The sequence below is a fragment of the Empidonax traillii genome, unplaced genomic scaffold (genome assembly GCF_003031625.1).
Source record: "Empidonax traillii isolate 1590-97213 ecotype Southwest subspecies unplaced genomic scaffold, ASM303162v1 scaffold196:size3368384, whole genome shotgun sequence".
NCBI classification, from domain to species: domain Eukaryota; kingdom Metazoa; phylum Chordata; class Aves; order Passeriformes; family Tyrannidae; genus Empidonax; species Empidonax traillii.
Window position 1 is genome coordinate 2,349,502 of NW_020955389.1, and position 18,267 is coordinate 2,367,768.

Below are 18,267 nucleotides of genomic sequence, written 5' to 3' on the forward strand. Positions count from 1 at the left end.
ATAAACACACTAAACCAGAGGCAATAAGTGAAAAGGTTGTATTGTGACATGCTTTTCCAGTTCAAAATGTTGAAAGCATTTTTTTTTTTATTGAACAAATTATTAAATCCTACATGCAAAATTCTGAAAGCCTAAACTACGTGTTAAAACAGCTGAACACATCCTATTCACACTTTATCTTGGGATCTTTCAAACGACAACTAACAGTCTATTAATATAACTATGACCAGCAGACTAATTTGGATGGACTTCTTTAGCTCTTGAAAATACTCTATACAAGAGCACTAGTAATTCATTTACTTTTATTTTTTTATTTTAATCACAAACACTATACAATCCGTATTGTAGGTGTTAAAACATGTATTTTCTTTAAAAAAGTTTAAGAAGTATTAAAACAGTTTTTAACAGTGATAAAGTAGGCTTTATTCCAATTGTTTGTGTTCAATTACTCAACACCAATTTTTACAGTACCTAAATCTACCAAGACCTACTTCTTTTGGACCTGCGCCATCTGTTCTACCAGGTAACTTCCCAAATTATGAAATTTATAATTTTCCTCTTTAAAAATAAATTGTTGGAATTATTTATGAAGATGGCAGTGCTTAGACCCAGCCCACACACTTTATAAATATGTTACAACTACACACAGCACACAGCTTCACAGTTCATGCGATAGGCAGTGTCTAAAAAATCAGTTACTAACTTCCAAAAACATTTAAATATCTACGGTATTTAAACACAGTGTTTTCTAGTTCCTCATAAGAAAAGTAAGCTGTAAACATTTTTACCTTTAGTTCATGCCTTGTTTGTTAGGTAATGTGGACTTTTTTTGTTGGTTTGTTGGGGTTTTTTTAAGTCTACAACCATTGTTGGAATAAATCTGTGTTCCCAAAAATATTACATTCCATGGATAAAGCACAAGTCTATTATATAACCATGTGACACAGACACAGAAAATGAACTACTGTATTCAAAAACATAAAAGTAAAGATACTAAAACAGTCCATAGCTGTTAGAGCTGATGCTTTCAGAATACAGACCAACATTGTTACACTAAAAATGTTCAAAAATAAGGCCTCTGAAATAAATATTTCCATTCTTTAAAAAAAGATATAATAAAAATGTACATCACATGGTCAATGTAGGTATAAAAAGCACTAAGTTAAACCATTCTGGATGATGTATCTGAAGTAAAATGGCCTAGGTTTTGCTTCTGCCGACGTCCTCTATTGTTTTTGGGGCATTTTCTGTTAAAAAAAAAGAGAACGAAATAAAAAAGGAGGGCTGATTTTATATATGCCACATAAAATTAAACCTAACAATAACCACATTGACTTAATTTTCGGTACTTAGCAATAGCAAGGAGTCTATGAGCTGTGCTGACTGGAAGGATGCTCCTGCTGTTCACTACTGGACTGGGGATGTTTGCAGGACCCCACATCACTCAGAAGGGTGCTCTGCTTGAACTTGAGACTGAAACCAGCAAGGTGCTACATCCTTCAGCCTTGATCCAGCAAAACACATTCCATGGTAAATAATTGCATTAGCTTTAGTTCATACATATTTCCTACTTAAACTCAGTGGATGGTAAGACTGAATCAATCAGCCTCCTGAAGTTCTGGGCCTCAAGGTACCTGGCTGCCCACAGCAGCCCGTGAGATACAGCCCACCCAGGACTCTCTGTGAGGTGAGTCAGGTGATCCCTTTCTTGGGGTCAGACACATAGCTAAGAAAGGATTCACAAAAACCAGCAACTCTGAATGGCATGGGACTTACTCGGCCTGTCAGATAGCAGGCAATGCATGATGGAGCAGTCCTGCTGGGATGCAGCAAGACACAAGAGACCATGAGGTGGGGAATGATCGTAGAGAGGCTGAAAGAAGAGCTGAACCATAGCCTTCCACACCACTGCTTTGGCCAGCAGGGTGTTGAGGGAAAAAGGGATGACATCAATTGCATGAGCCAACTAACTCTTTTACATGTGCAGGCAGTGTTTTTACACATACTTGTATCTTCTAGGCTGAATTTTACAAGGGATGTAGGGAAGAAGGGCTGTATTGTTCATTCATAGGGGTGTCACTCTACATCCCTGAGTTTGGGAAGCCGTGCACTAATGCAGTAGTGTAAAGTTTTATAACCCAAAGTAAATGGAGCTGAAAAAGTGAAGGATAACTTGAGGAGGAAAAGGCAAATTGTGGCACAGACACCCAAGTACAGTACTTCATAACTCTATAACATAACTAAGTCATCCTTAATCTATACCACAGCCCTTTGTCCTTATTTGGTTCAAGTGCTTGAATTGACTCCCTTGTCAGCAAAAAGAACCCATGGCTCTCATCTCAGTTTCTACTGAGGGTGAGAGTTTGAGACAACAGAAAAAGCTGAATTCTGTGCTTTTGCATCTCAACATTTCATAAAACAGGTTCCAATGGACAGCGTCTAATAATGGGACTAGTTGCACAACAATTTTCAGAAAATATATATGGTGTGAGGGATGTTTCTTTCTCTGTGTAACACCATTTACAGTGGTACTGCAGGGAACAGCACCTTGTCAAACTCTCTGGTTTCACTGGGTGGTAGCCGGGGATCTTAGCTTCTATAAGGTATGAGCAATGCTTCAGTAAAGTCCAGTGAATGTCTAACAGAGTAGCTGACCTTCTGGATGTATTGCAAGGCTGATCTGTTCTGCTGTGTATTTAGTCTGGGGATTCAGAGTGGTTACTGGTGGTTTCTGAATTTAGAAAAATCTGTCTTTTGTGACCAAAAAACAAAGGGGGAGATAGGACGTTACATATTCCTTCTGTTTCAGTCATTAGGTAGTTTTTATGGGGGTATTTTAGGATATATGTTAAAGAAAAACAAAGGTTGGGCATCATACATTTAAATATAGAAAAAGTATATCTATACAATGTGTAGGTTTCAACTGCTTTTGTCTTTACCTACCTTGTTATGCACATGACAATTGCAACTATAATGGCAATCTGTACAGCTCCAATTATTGCTGCAATAAGGACATGTGTAAGCTTTTGTCTGCTTGGGACAACATAAAGAATACTAAAGTCTGTCTTTTCACAGTGCTGTCCAGTATATCCTGATTCACACCTGAAAAAAAAAAAAAAAAAGGAGCATTTAATGGAATCTGTAATTTCACAACAACCCAGTCATTTTGCAGACGAAATAAGAAAAGTAAGGTGACTCCAGCTTAAAAAGAGATGGTGAGAAGGTGGAGGTGTGGTAACACTCGGATTAGGGAATGGTTTGGATTTCTATGGTACAAGAAGAGTCAGAGCAGATATGCTCTGCTTAGGTTAAGGTTACTAGTGACCCTCTGAAAAGATGCTATCGTGGTGAAGGCCCTGATTTGTCAAAAGAAATAGGTGATTATCATATTGGTGCAATATTTAGGGAGAATTAAGCAACTGGGTGAAAAAAGTAGACAAGGCTAAAGGAAACAGAAAGAAGCATGTAAATGAAACACAAAGTGAACAGACTCGTTCAGCTCCATTGCCAATAAGGGAGAGGAATGACAAAGAGGAAAAGAAACCTTGAAATATGGGGGGAAGAGAAGATCTCTTTTCAAAATGCAACCTACAAAAGTGGAGTCTTGCAAAAGCCTATCGGACAAAACCAGCAACAAACCCCCTCCTGCCTTGTCATCACGACAAAATTTGATGGAGATTGGGTTAGAAACCCAAATGACTCACAACTGTTCAAGTGAGAGTTCATGGAACAATCCGAAAAAATTGGTCAGGGGTGGGGGAAAAATGGCTGGAGACAGAAGAGAAGCAGCTTCTCCAAATGGTACCTTGCCTAAGCAAAGCAGCAGTTAACTCAATGAGAAACTCAGCAGAGGCTGTTCCTGATCAATAACAGTTCAGGCAATGCTCTGGAGCAATTCATGTCCCAAGGCAAAACAGAATGAAGCATAGCAAGAAAAGGCAAGAGCCACTCAAGACACTGAGCTGAAGTCTGTGGAATCAAAGGCCATCACTCACAACCCCGAGCAAATTCCTTGTACAGCTGTCCTTTAGAATTGACTGAAGCGAATGCATCATTATGGACATCTGAATCATGCTATTGGCCTCCAGCTCTATAGTAGAAAGCTGGAGAAGAAACACTCACATGCAGGCAGAGAAATAATTCTTTTGTAAACAGGATCTGACAAGCCCAAATGCAACACAAAATCAGAACTCATCCATTCAAAAGCTTTGTGCTGGGGTAGGAGTTAATTCTGGAGCAACAAAATCATTACACCAAAGACCTTTCTACAACTGCTAATGCTACTCCTAATCCCCCTCTGCATGCAGGGATAATAGTCGGGGTTTGCATGTTCCTAATCTTGTGACTCTACTTTCTCCAGCCATGACCTGCTGTGTAAGGAGTTTGGGGTAAGGCATGAACCAAGTTCCAGTAAGAGAAAAACCTTCATATACTGTAAGTATGCTCAGTGGTAGCTAAGGAAGGAATAAAGAGAACTCTGTATAAGCATACAAGAAGAATGAGGACAGGGAACATGTTGGTAATCACGTAAAAAGAAACAAAAAAGGAAGAGTTCTCCTTGTTAGTCAAGAGGACTGAATTCTTTTTGTTACTTTGCTTTTGTTTGCATTAAAGAAGGTAACAGTTGAAGTGTTATCAGTGTAGGAGTTTCTTTAATGCAGAGGAGACAAAACAAAGCCTTCAGCAACAGGCAAAACAGTAGTGTGTACTAGTAATTCAAAGATGCTTCCTCTGAAACACTGAAGTGACAAGAAATTATTTCTGAGAAAAAGTGGATGGAGATTCAGTCTGGATGAAGTACTAGGCACTGGTTTAAGCTACCTTAAACTAATAGAACAGATTTTAAAGCATTCTCATGCATTAATATATAAAAAGATAATATAGTATTAGCATAATAGCAGAAGAATAGAAGTCAGGCAGGATTTATCAAAATAAGCTGATCAGTCAATTAATTGAGTTAGCATAAAGAAGTTTAGATGTCTTTGAAAGGGGTTGAACTGTGCCTCCTTGATGCAGCCTGCCATAAGGACAGGGCAGCAGGAGATAGACCAGATCCCACCTGTGCAAAGGCGAATAAACACAATGCTATGCAATTGGCTTATACAAAACCTTCCTCCCACCTGCCTGCTGGCAGTCCTGGAGAGCTGCTGTACAATAGGCAAGGACATTCATTGCCCCCAGTGAAAGCAAAAATCAGAATTTGCTCTGTGCAGGCATTTTCTGCAGTTTTATAGGTCATCTGATACCTCACATGTATCACTGCCAGGAAATGAGGACCAAATTAAACAATGTATATGCTAGATGTGTACGAGAATGGGAAGCATTTGAAAATAAAAATTTGCCCCCAGCATTCAGCATTACATTTTCCTTGCCTGAGAAAAAGAGAAGTTTTTTCTTTGATAGAAGGACATGATTACTATGGCAGATTGATGCCTGATATAAACCACTTGTTTCCTTAATAACTCTACTCCAGCAGGAAACATGCATAAAGTATGACACTATCAGTATATTAATAGGCAAGAAAAATCCAAAGGAGATCTGATACTCAGGATTAAGAACTGAGAGTCACAAATTCTTGACTGGAACCACATGAAGTTTGTTGTGCTAGGTCCAATGCTGAGATACTCTTCAGGCTGTTCACATAGGTGAAAGAAGTAATAGCATAAGCAAAAATAAAATAGAATTTAAAGGGATGGTGCATTAATTAAGTTCATCAAAACACTGCCTATCAGTAATTACTAGAGTAATAATAATTATTATATAAATGATTGAATATACACTGATTCATAAATTAATTAATTACTATGAGATCAACACCTTCCAGAAAAAAATTCAGAGGAATTAAAAATCAATTAATTCAGAAAGGAGTGTTTTCCTTGAAGTACCTCTACTTCACATATTTTGTGGACAGATCCATTATAAATTGTGTTAAATACAGTTCTAGATCAAAAGAGTACTGTAATCAGACAGTGTTGCCTAATGCCCATCAAGATGATGTTGGGGATACATACAGCTTCCCAAGGCAGGCAAAACCATGTTGAGTTCTCTTGATTCCAGTAAAAAAAAAGAGAAAAACAAAACAGTCCTATTGGAAAGACGAAAATAAAGAATAAAGGGTCTTGCATGGGAAAAGAAATAATATAAGCTTTCAAATGCTTAAGTTGACAACCGTACTGGCTCTGCCTTTTGGGCGTCTGCTCTCTGATCAGTCTGGAAACCCTTAAATCTTGACAGTGCAAAAAACCTCTAAATATCATCGATCAATAAAGATCAAGGGAGAAAATGTGAAAGTATCTAATGGATTTACAGTTGAAGTTTCAAAAGCGAAGGAAAGCAAAGAGTTATAGCATCTTCAGCCACATTAATCTGAAGGTACAAGCTTCCAAGATAAAAGTTCAGGAGTGAAACCTCCTAATAAGTAGGGCACTGCATGTTATTACGAAGAACTGGCCTTTTTCTATAATCAACTTTAAAAGTAAATTTTATTTGTGGAGGAAAACTAAGATACAGAATTTGATTGGTGAAATCTAAAGGAAAAAATTATTTGGGAGCTAAGGAACATTCAGATATCCTGGCTTAATACTGAGTGTATTGAGCTGCTAGATCATACTGTATACAAAAAGTATGGGCTAAAAGAATATTTTGCAATTTTATATTCTCTAGATAAAGGCTATTATTGTGACAAAGGGCAATAAATGTTAAAAATAAGATATTGGTACTCTAGAGAGAGTTTATGACAGGAGCAGTAAAATATACAGAGAGTATAAGAAGAGAGGTCAACAGTGAAAGCAGAGTCATGCAGAGAAGTGATGCAAGGCAAAGAAAGGCCCTTTTTATGTTTGTTTTGTTTCGTTTGCTTTGGTATTTTTCTCTAGATAAGATTTAGCAGTTGAAAATAAGAAGACAACACCAAAGCTACACTCCTCAGGAGGATTCAGCTTCTGAACTATGTGACTCATCGAGCCTCTCCTCTGAGCACTATCTCCCTCATGGCTGGAGCAGCTGGGTGCTGCCACAGCACAGGGATATTGCCCCTGTGCCACTGCTTAGATAATGCAAAGTGATACATCCTGCAATTATGTCTAGAGAGCATTTTGATTAAGCTTTACTGCAATTTCAATCACATGTTGGAAGCATGCAGAACTTACCGGCAGGAAGCCTTCTGAGTGGAATAAATGAATTCACATTTTCCATGTATACAATAACCATTGAAGCTTTCTGAACAAGGTATGTGGTTTCCAATGTAAATGTCTTCTCTTTGATCACTGGCATCTTGAAAAGAAATACAGAAAAACAATTATACATAGCTATATGATACTAATTAAAACCTCTCAACCTAGAATAGCATATCCTTAAACACTTGCAGTGAATAAAGGAATACAGAATAATGAAGCAGAGGCTTAAGGGGGAAGTTTCAGAGACACTTACAGAGATTTTCTAGAATGTACTACATTAAGAAAGGATCCTCAGAGACATCTAAATATGCTTCTCACATAGGGTTTCTCAAAAATGAGAAAAGTGTTCATGACAGAAACAAACCAAAGCAGGAAGATCAGCAGAAGCTTCGTCAGTGGCACTGGGGAGAGAGCTAATACAAAGATACAGGGAGCTCTCTCCCATGTGTAAATATAGGAAAAAATCCCCTCTTAAAAGAGTTAGAAAGAAGCTGAACCACATTTTATGATTACTGGATAGAAAACCACTTGATAAAGTCCAGCTTTGTCTGGTACACTGGTCATTAAAGCTGAAATCAAACACACTTCAATAGCAGTCTTCCTCAGAGAAACACATTTACGGGGAGAGAAATCAAAAATATCAAAATGTGCTTAAGATACCCATTCCTTTGGGAAGTGTGCTGGTTTTGGCTGGGATGGAGTTAACTTCCTTCATAGCAGCTCATACAGTGCTGTGGTTTATATTTCTGGATGAAATAGTACTGATAACATACTACTGTTCTGGCTGCTGCTGAAGGGTGCTCTGCTTCTCCCCTCAGCGAGGAGACTGGGGGTGGGCAAGAGCCTGAGCGAGGACACAGCCAGGACAGCTGACCCCAACTGACCAAAGAGATATTCCACACCATATGACATCATGCTCAGCAATAAAAACTATGGATTTGGTATCTCCAAGGTGGCAGTTGCTCAGAGACTGGTTGAATATAGACCATCAGTCTGCTGGTGGGGGTTTTTTTCTTCTTTTTTTTTGCCTGGTTTTTTTTTTTTCTTTTTTTCTGCTTTTACTTGTTAAAGTTCCTTCATCTTGACCAGTTAGTTTTTCTCATGTTTGCTTTTCTTATTCTCTCCTCTATCCTGGGGGAGGTTGGAATAGAGCAAGGCAGTTAGTTGCTGTCTGGGTCAGCCCAGATCAGGAAAGCAGTCCCTTCTGCCCCAAGATCTTTCATGCTTCTGTCATGTTACCAAAACTATCCAAAGCTGGTTCATTTTCAACCACATTTCCCCAAAAATTTGTTCTGTAAAAAAGTCCTAAATACAGAAGTTGTATTTGACAATGAACTCCTCTAAAGAGCAGGGATCTTAAGATGTGGGCATAATTATGGAATTACGCTCATTTCCATGGCAATAGACTATAGCATCACAAATAAAAGACTATAAGAACTGCAGGTGCAGAGCGAAAGGGACTGTGAAGAAGAATACAACTGCAGATATTTTAAATAACACCAGCAAGAAAGAGAATGTATCTATACAAGAAAAGAAAAATCCCAACCATCCATTAGAGATTTTAGATGCAAGCTATGTTTTGAAGATATAGAAGACTTGATACAAGGAAAGAATGTTGCCTAATACTGAGAAGATGTTCACTACTGCCTTGATGGAACAGGCTATGTTCTGCATGTCTGAGAGAGAAAAGTGTGGATGTCTCATCCCAAAACTATCATATCCCTCTTCCTCCAAGCAGTTAATTACTGTCACATCTGGTCACAATCAAAGGTTTGTAATAAGCTACAGATAATAATATTAGTCTGTTCAGAGAGCTGTGCCATGTCTGGTTTTAATATACGTACTGACACAGAATGTGAGGCCCAGGGAAAGACTGAAAGGTGCAAGGTGTATCCTCTGAAATATCCTCTGTATAACTTACATTAAGCAAAGAGATGCTGTTAAATGCCGGAGGTGATTCCTAGTATAAACCAGACATTTACCCTCCTATTGACAGGAATCCATTTCTAATCTGAGAGATCTGCTAGACTGCTTCAGAACTTCAAAGTGAAAGATTTAACTTGAAAGAGTGATGGGATATAGGAGTTAAAATACTTCAGCAGAAGAACGAATCATGCATAAAAACTGAAATCCCGATGCTTATCTTGCTAGAACAAAACCAGCAAGCCAGCTGAATCTGGGAGGAGAGACCTTTTTTATGTAACTTTAGGTAGCCACTTGCACCATGGGAGAAGGAGACTGTCAGGATTCTAGAGACTAAAAGGTATTATATATTCAGACAATAGGGTTTAACAAGAATAACTCACGGGAACTGAAAGCAAAAGCAAACAGATAGGAATGTGGACTGTTCTCTTATCCTGGAAGAAAAAACATAATTCAAAGACATTCACTTCAGGATCTCACTATCTCAAATGACCTGACTACTGCATTAAAAAATTCAGAACAGCTTATTTTCACGAAGCATACTCCCGCCATGCACATCATTTGCTGATTGCGAGACCGCACAAGCTATACACATTAATAATAATAATTATATACAATGGTTTTCCCACTAACTAGATTTCAAAGGCGATTTATATGCAATGAATAAAAGGCTGTTACTTCTTTGGAATAGGAACCAGAAGTGGTGTTTCATTACATCACATAATAAGATGTATATTCCATTTGGTGCCTTTTATACCTTCATAATGTAAGTGAAAATTGACATTAAATCCCTCCAACTGGTACATCATATGCAGCAAAAATTTGTGAAGAGAGAAAAATGCATGAAGCTTTTTGGCACTGAATAACTTTTCAAGAAGAACATAAGGAATTTTGAAAGCCATGGTGTGAAGGCTTTACTCAGCAAGGCCATGGGAGTGCAAAACAAGTATAATGACAGAAAAAACTAAAGGCCAGAGCTAACAGAGAAGGTACCAACCCCTTGCAACAAAACCTGCATTAAGACCAGTCCTGAGGAGAAAGACCAGGGAGTGATGTTCATTAGTGATTCCTTCCTGTGTGGAATGGAAGCACCCATTTGCAGACTGGACTCTATTTTAAGGGAAGTTTGCTGCCTCCCTGGGGCCTGAATTAGGGATGTCACCACAAGACTGAAAAGGTTATTACAACCTTCAGACTACTACCCACTGCTGCTCTTTCACGTGGCTACTGATGTAGCAACAAAAAGTCTGAGGTCAATCAAATGAGATTTCAGAAGCCTTGGGAACAGTGCTAAAAGAATTTGAGAGCATAGATAATGTTTCCCCACAATCCTCCCAATAATGTAGGGAGACTTGAAAGAAACAGGTGAGCACAGAATATCAGTATCTGGCTCTGGGACTAGTGTTTCCACCAAAAATTTGGGTTTTTAAATCTTGGAAGAGACTGAAACACAAGGTAGGCTGTGGCCTGACAGGACTTACCTGTCCTGAAGGGTAAAATGCCTTTCTGGGCACAAGATGGTGTGACTGATGGAGAGGGCTTTAAACTAAAATTAATGGGGGAATGGGATGCCAATAGAATTGCAGTAGGTAAGACATGGGTTGGCATGGCATCACCTGAGGGTGGCAAGTGCTAGTGGGAACACTTACACTGCTCCTGGGAGCACAGAGAGCTCAGGAGCATATCTGAAATGCTTGTACATCAATAGACAAAGCACAAAGAACAAACAGGATGGACTGGAAGCATTGGTCAGAGCACAGAGCTGTGGTATAATTGGTATTTATGTGACTTGGTAAAATGAGTCCTGCAATTGGAGTGTTAGGATAAAGGGTTGTTAGGAGGGACAGGCAGGGCAGAGAAGTTAGAGGTGTCATGCTATATGTACAGGAAAGATTTGATTGTACAGCACTTAGAATTAGTGTTAATGTGGTTGAGAGCCTCTGGGTGAGGGTTAGAGGGATGGAAAACAAGGAGATGAGGTAGTGTATGTCTACTACTGAGTGCTCAGCTAGGATGTAAGTTATTCTATAAGCAATTATGAGAAATTTCTGGATTGGTATTCCTTGTCCTTATGGGATATTTTTAACTTCACAGACATTATCTGGGAACATAATGCTGCTGTGGTGAACTGGTCTTGGAAATTCTTGATGTTTGTAATAACTTCTTGTCACAGGTACTCAGTCAGCCAAGCCCTCTTAGGCTTGTTATTTGTGAATAGAGGACTAACGGGGGATGTAATCACTGGTGTCTGTCTTGGCCATAGAGATCATGAAAAGGTTGAGTTAAATGGTTGAGTTTTCAGCAAAATGAGAAAAAAGGACAGCAGGGTTGCTACCCTGGACTTCAGGATAAAAAACTTGAAGCTATCCATTTAGCCAAGTACCCTGGCAATCTGCTTTTGAGGGCTTAGGGCTCCACGAGTACTGGTCAATTTTTAAGAAGCCCCATTTAGAAGCACAGGAGCAGACAATTCCATTGTGTTATAAGTCAAGCAACTGGGGCAGAAGACCAGCTTGAGTGAACAGGGAATTCTTTGTGGAGCTCAAGAGGGAAGAGAATTTGTATGATCACTGGAGGTGAAATCAGGTGTTCAAAGGAAGAGTACAGAGCTGTGGTTTGTATATGCACAGAGAAAACACAAAAGCCAAAGCTCATTTAGAGTTGAATCTGGTCAGTGTTGTGTAAGATAACAAGAAGGGCTCTTTAAAGTGTGTTAATAACGAGAGGAGGTATAAAGAAAGCATTAGACTGATACTTGATGCGGATGGTCATGTGGCTAATAGGGATGAAGAAAAAGATGAGACATTAAAGGTTATTAAAGGCAAGGTAAGGTTCATACAGGTGAAACATTTTCAACCAAAGTGATTCAATGTGTATTAATTTACTGAAAACATTTAAAAACAACCTAACAAATACAGAATCATCCTTTTTTTTTTTTCCAAAAGTTAACAGAAGAGAGGGGATCATGGGAGGAAGGCTTGTGTTATGTTATTTCACCAGGAATGTTACAGCGTGGTGTCTTCCAGTAAAGTCATTCTCACAGCACCTGGAGGGAGTCTAATCCTGTGGCCACTGCACAGAGTGGTGAGCAGTTGGGCATCTTGGAGGAATACAGCAGGTAAAACTTACAAAACACATACGTCTCCTTGCCAGCCTTGCAACATGCTGTAAGAAAAAAGCTGTTCACACGTCTGTCTCTGTTACAGAAATCAAAGCTGTAAGGCAGACAAGAAGGGACTTGCATGCTCTGTTCCCTCATCTTGGGAAGCCATAACCAAATAGCACAAAGTCTGCACAGTACCTTTCGCTTCTGGCCGATACTGCATGCCATCATCTTTCTTTCCAACTGCATTTGTGTCGTCTGTTTCTAGGTGATAAATACATGCATGGTTAGCTATTAGCAAAGGCTGTTTTCCAGACCACTACGTGTACATCACTGAGAAGCCAGAATAATATTCAAAGAATTATTTTAAACTGCAGTAAAACTGGACACATTCCCACATTGTTCCTCCTATACAACCATCTTGGTAGCACACCTGGTCAGTAACCTTGGAGTCCAGACTAACACATGGCACATCTCAAGCTGTAGGTTTTGAACTAAAAACCTTTCTGCAGTATGGACCTCAGTTATTTTGGTGACAGTCTGTTTTGGTGTTGGAATGGTCCAAGTTACAGATCTAGATATAACTGGCCAAGAGATGGTGGAAAGCTGTTATTCCCATGAGAAAGTCCTAAATGCAAGCCCCCAAAACTGAAGAGTCGTGCACAAGGCAGTAGACAGGGGGTTTCAGTGGACCATGCCAGCACTGGAAAAGCAAATCATAAAATCACTTAGGTGGGAAAAGACCCTTAACAGATTAATATTTGTGTGATTGGGACCCAACTCGATTCACCTTGGAAGCACACTGTACAACCCACAGCAGCAATAGGGAACATTTCCCACACACCCATATTCCTTTTGCTCTCCCACTTCTTACTATGCCCTTGTGTAAGAACTGTTGGATAATGGCTTAAATTTTCCTAAGAGCTTGTCCTGTCTTTCCAGGTAACAACAGCCAAAGAAAGGTTATGTAAACACAGCACACATGTATGTAGTGTGGGAAACTCAAAACTACAGGTAGGCAGTTCACAGATATGTGGATCAGTGACTTCTGATCAAAAATGGAAAAGGGGAAGCTCTACCAAGCCCACCTATGTCAGAATTTACATTTACCAGAAAAAGAAACTTAAGCCTACCTGAGCAGTGTCCAAGATGCCTGATGTCAATCTGCTCTTGCCTCAGACATGACGCTTCTCTAACAAAGCATGGATTGTTATAGGAACTTCCATCAGAAGCACATACAGGATTAAAACTGTATCCACTGCAGTCTATATTACATACACACCTGTTAATTGAAACATACAACAAAACAAAATTGACATCCAGCAAACAAAAATTAGGTCATGTTGAGTCCTGAGTAACCAGTAGCTCACACATCAATGCCAGGAGAGAAGAGTGTGCTGCATGAGGATGCTGAAGAAGTCATTGATGTCTCAGGCTTCCAAGTAGAATGTGCAAAATTATGAATAGTGTGCTTTTTAATAATGTATTAATGTTTCTTGTAGTTTTACTATGATATCAATCTCATGGAATACACCCAAAAATTGATAACACATTGCTAGGAAGATTTGCTACATTAATACACCAGTTTGTAGTGTCTGTTCTCACGCGAACAAAAACAGAAAAATATTCTACTTTTTTGGGGGGTGTCAGGATTCTTGAGGGGCAAAACAAAAAGGACTCCCATTCCTGTCAGGCAGTAAAAGGAGTTCTGTTTCAGAGGCTGTAGAGACTCAGTATGCTCGGTTAATTGTGTCATTTCAGCAACACATTCATTCATACCTTTGAAAGTTAACAATGGGTCTGTTATGATGCATTTAAAACAGGATTACACAACCTGAATTATTCCACATTGCATCCATCGACACTTTGATTGTTTTGAACAAAACATTTTCCCCGTAATTTGCAACTAGGGATTGTAAAATGAAAATTGGAAAAATTAAAGACCTAGCATGTAGCTGGTTCCTAACTACACAAATGTAGGACAGGCAAAGACTCTCACAGGGCTATTACTTAGCTGGTTATGGTTAGATAGCTTTGTAGCCCCAACAAAAAGTCCTGAAATTTTATGAGTAAATGGTACAGGAAAACTTTCAGCTTTCCAAACACACACCCCTTGTTTATTTCTATCAATATTTTATTTTCTAACTGAACTTCTATTTTTGAATGAAAGTTTCTGTAGACGTTTCACATTGCTCTGCAATCTCCTCTCCACCTCTGGGCTGCAGAAAATAAGGAGTGTGGCTGCAGAATGAGGGGGAGGACAAGGTGGGCACCATGTCCAGCTCTCAGTCGAGCTCCTCTTGATGTTGTGTGTGAGAAGAGCCACTCTGCATCTCCTAAGAAGGTGGCAGTGGGCACAAGGTCCTCTCCTTGCCAGAAGGCTCTACACACAGGGCATGTGGTCTGCCTGCTAGGAGCTGCCACTAGCTTCATCTTGATTTACTCTTGTCAGTCACAGTTCTTTCCCACTGTTCCAGATAAAATCAAACTATTAGACAGATGTATGTATGCCTCAAGCCAGTAACAAATCTTGCAGCAGAACCCAATTACCTGCTGCAGAAACACTGAAGATGTCCAGGATACTTTTCCCTCTTCCTCTTTTCCCACGAGTACTTTTTGTTGCTTAATTTAAATATGCTAATTCCCAGTAATACTTCATGCCTGTGAACTTCAGACTGTTGCTATACAAAAGAACACCTCTAGTGCAAACAGGGTTTTAAGTGCACCTACTGAGAATGAAAAACTGCCCCAATAATGAGCTTCTACACATCTTAGGGATCTACCTCCAAGTACTAATGAAGGCTTTAAATATCAATATGATGAGCATATGATAATTTTTCTTACTAGAAGTGGTAATGGTTGTAAACCTTAGAACCAGGACGGAAATACTATTTTGTTTACATACTCCCAAATGATTTTAAGACTAATAAGGGATTTATTAGGATTTACTATAACACAAAAATTAGGCTCATGGCTTAGCAGTTGTGCGTATTTATTGAACAAACAAGCAGTGAGCTAGTCCTAATTTATATGACACTGGTTATGTGCTTACAGATACCTTCACTCAACCTCAGGATGCAGGCAGCACCACCACCTGTGAGCACCCATCCTTGTCAAAGCTGAGCACACTTGCATATGTATGTCCAGACTAGTTCCATCTGTATTTCTATGTCCAAACAGATCTAAATCTGTCTGTAGTCACTGTCCAAGGTCTGCAGCATCCTAATTATGTTTGGGTTTTGTCATTCCTGGTGACAAATAACGTGTTTTGAAAATATTTTTTTCTTCCTCATGGTGACATTACAGACTAGAGCTGAAACTGCTTGGAAACTGCTTACGTTTTCATGCTTTGCTGTGCTTAGATTTAACATCTAATGTTAAATGTTTACTTTCTTAGCCAAATGCTTGTTTTAGTGGTAGTTGTGAATTTCTGAGCCTGGTTTTCCAGTAAAAAATCTCAGTCTTAGTCCTAACCATCTCTTCAATGTACAAAAATTTCAAATTATCTGTCTGGTGCCATTAGCTACTTCTTCGCCTGCCACCATGATGCCAAATGGTGCATCCAGCCTTCCCCAGGTCATTTAGTTACTGGTTACTCAACAGAGCTGCCTCACACGTAAAAGCAGGTGGTTCAAGTACACTGTGGGGTAATGAACAGTTGAACTGGACTGATGTACTTTAAAAAACTGAAACTATTATTCCAACATAAAACCCTGAAGCCTTTCAGAGGACTGAAAGGGAATGAGTTAAGGTGAGGACATAGCCTGGGCATGATACTCTGAAGGGAGAAGGATCCACAGATGCTGTAGGGTGGCAGAGAGGGAACCAGTAGCATGTGTTAGAAACCTGCACTCCTCAGAGAGTCTGTGCAGGGTGCAATGAAGTCGTCCTTGCTCTTAGTTTCCACTAGATCAAAATTACAGTCAGGACCGCAGGAAGTGCCAAACTTGAGATGGGAGCAGTGACCTATGGGGAGTGCTGCTCTTGACAGAAAACATGAAAAGAATGTTGTTTTTAACTGCTCAGTGTTTGTGAAGGAAGGTAAAACCGTGGGAGAGCAACTTGCTGCTCTGATGCTGCACATCAAACACATTGAAACCGGAGGCTGCGTTCCTGTGAGAGGACAGGACCACCATGGACTGAAGCAACAGAGCACTCAGGAAAGTACTGGAAGATCCACAAACAAACCTGCTACAAAATACTGGAAATATGTTGCATCCTGAAGCCAGAGAGCTACAGAGGGCAGACAAGAGATTGATTCTGAGGTGACAGAAAATCCAACAGCCTGAGGGGAGCCAACTCCCCCCACCAGCCAGTTTGAGAGCTAAAGCCAGGCAGATGTTGAAGCTCAAAGCTACCAGGCAGAGCCTACGGCATTGAACCATCTCACAGACCATAAAAACAGCACACAAAGTATGTGAGAAGACATGGCAGACAGTGTCGATGAGCTAAAAGTGGGGTCTTAAAAGGGCCTGTCTTATCAGAGGCTTTTGCAGGCAGGAGAACCTGGGTGAGGCACCATGGACTGTGGGCCTTGTTTTTCTCCACAGTTAAGACTGAATCTGAACACAAAATTGCTGTTCTATATTGTAATCCATTCCCTGAAAAGTCTCTCTTATACTGAGGAGAGAGCACGAAGAGAGCAGAGGAAAATGCAGAGAGCTGTTCATGTAGGGAGGGCAGGAAAAACATGACAACGTGAAGAGGGAGCAGGGATATGGGTGAGGAGCACAAGAACGGCATCCAGGAAGAGAGAGAGTAGACCTTAACCGCAAAATTCCTAATATCCCACCTTTTAAGCACAAATTCTCACTTCTGCCCTAGCTCCCACCAGCACTGTGTCCATGTACTTCAGTCCATCACACAACAGTATTTGTAATAACATAAAACTATTCAGATATAGAATCTTAATTTCTTCTGTGAGAAATGATCTATCTAGAACCTCTGAAATACTGTTATTTTGACACCTCAGTATATTTTCAGAAATGTTAAAGGTTGACCTGAGTTTGGATGGCTGACACAGTCCAATGAGAAGACTGCAAGTGATGATGTTCAGTCATAAACAACTGCAGCCCAAGACCTTGTATTTAAGCTTGTAGTGTGGAAAGCATGAGGTTCAAACCCAGGTCTGTTACTTCCACGCTGGAAGCAGACCAGGAAAGTGCACATGGAATAATCACAGCTTAGGTGAGTAGCCAGTCTGATTCCTGAGGTCACACGTGGGAAGTCTCCTGGGTAGGCAGTGCAGAAGCTTCAAACCTGTCTCTCAGGCAAACAAACAGTGCTCTGACAGGTATGCTTATTCCTTAGGAGTGACCCCACAAGGGAATGAGGAAGGATCTTAGGAAAGAAAACCTGGAATCATGCATATTTTCACAAAAAGAAAAGTAATTACTTTGAAATCTTGCAAACAAAAATGTCACAGTATCTTTAAACATAGAACCATTATTGTTAGAGAAAGATCATCCAGTTCAACCACCAATCCAGCACCACCACCATGTTCACCATTAAGCCATGTCCTCACGTGCCACAACAACATATTTTTTGAACACTTCCAGGGATGGTGACTCCACTGCTTCCTTAGGCAATTTGTTCCAATGCTTTACAACCATTTCAGTGAAAAAAATAAGTACCTACTATCTAATCTAAACCTCCCCTGGTACAACTTGAGGCCATTTGCTCTGGTCCTGTCACTTGTTACCTGGGAGAAGAGGCTGACCCCCCACCTGACTACGACCTCCTTTCAGATAGTTGTAGAGAGCGATAAGGTGTCCCCTGAGCTTCCTCTTCTCCAGGCTAAACAACCCCAGCTCCCTCAGCCTCTCCTTACAGAACTTGTGCTCCAGACCCTTCACCAGCCCTGTTTTCCTTCTCAGGACACACAGCACCACAATGTCTTTCTTACAGCGAGGGGCCCAAAACTGAACACAGGATTTGAGGTGTGGCATTATCAGTGCCAAGTACAGAAGGACTGTTGGCCACACTACTTCTGATACAAGCCAGGATGCCATTGGCCTTCTTGGTCACCTGGGGACTCTGCTGGCTCATGTTCAGCCAGCTGTCAGC

At 40.1% G+C, this 18,267-nt stretch overlaps 1 protein-coding gene across 1 annotated transcript in view; it reads right to left on the reverse strand.

Moving 5' to 3' along the window:
* Positions 1 to 26: 26 nt before the first annotated feature.
* Positions 27 to 18,267, reverse strand: part of TMEFF1 (transmembrane protein with EGF like and two follistatin like domains 1) — a 116,987-nt gene continuing 98,746 nt past the window's right edge. Inside the window, exons 6-10 of the mRNA XM_027886856.1 lie at positions 13,335 to 13,483; positions 12,400 to 12,465; positions 7,149 to 7,272; positions 2,944 to 3,102; positions 27 to 1,247 (exon numbers count right to left, since the gene is read on the reverse strand). Coding sequence (XP_027742657.1) covers positions 1,163 to 1,247; positions 2,944 to 3,102; positions 7,149 to 7,272; positions 12,400 to 12,465; positions 13,335 to 13,483 — 583 coding nt within the window. The 3' untranslated portion in view covers positions 27 to 1,162. The remainder of the gene's footprint in view (positions 1,248 to 2,943; positions 3,103 to 7,148; positions 7,273 to 12,399; positions 12,466 to 13,334; positions 13,484 to 18,267) is intronic.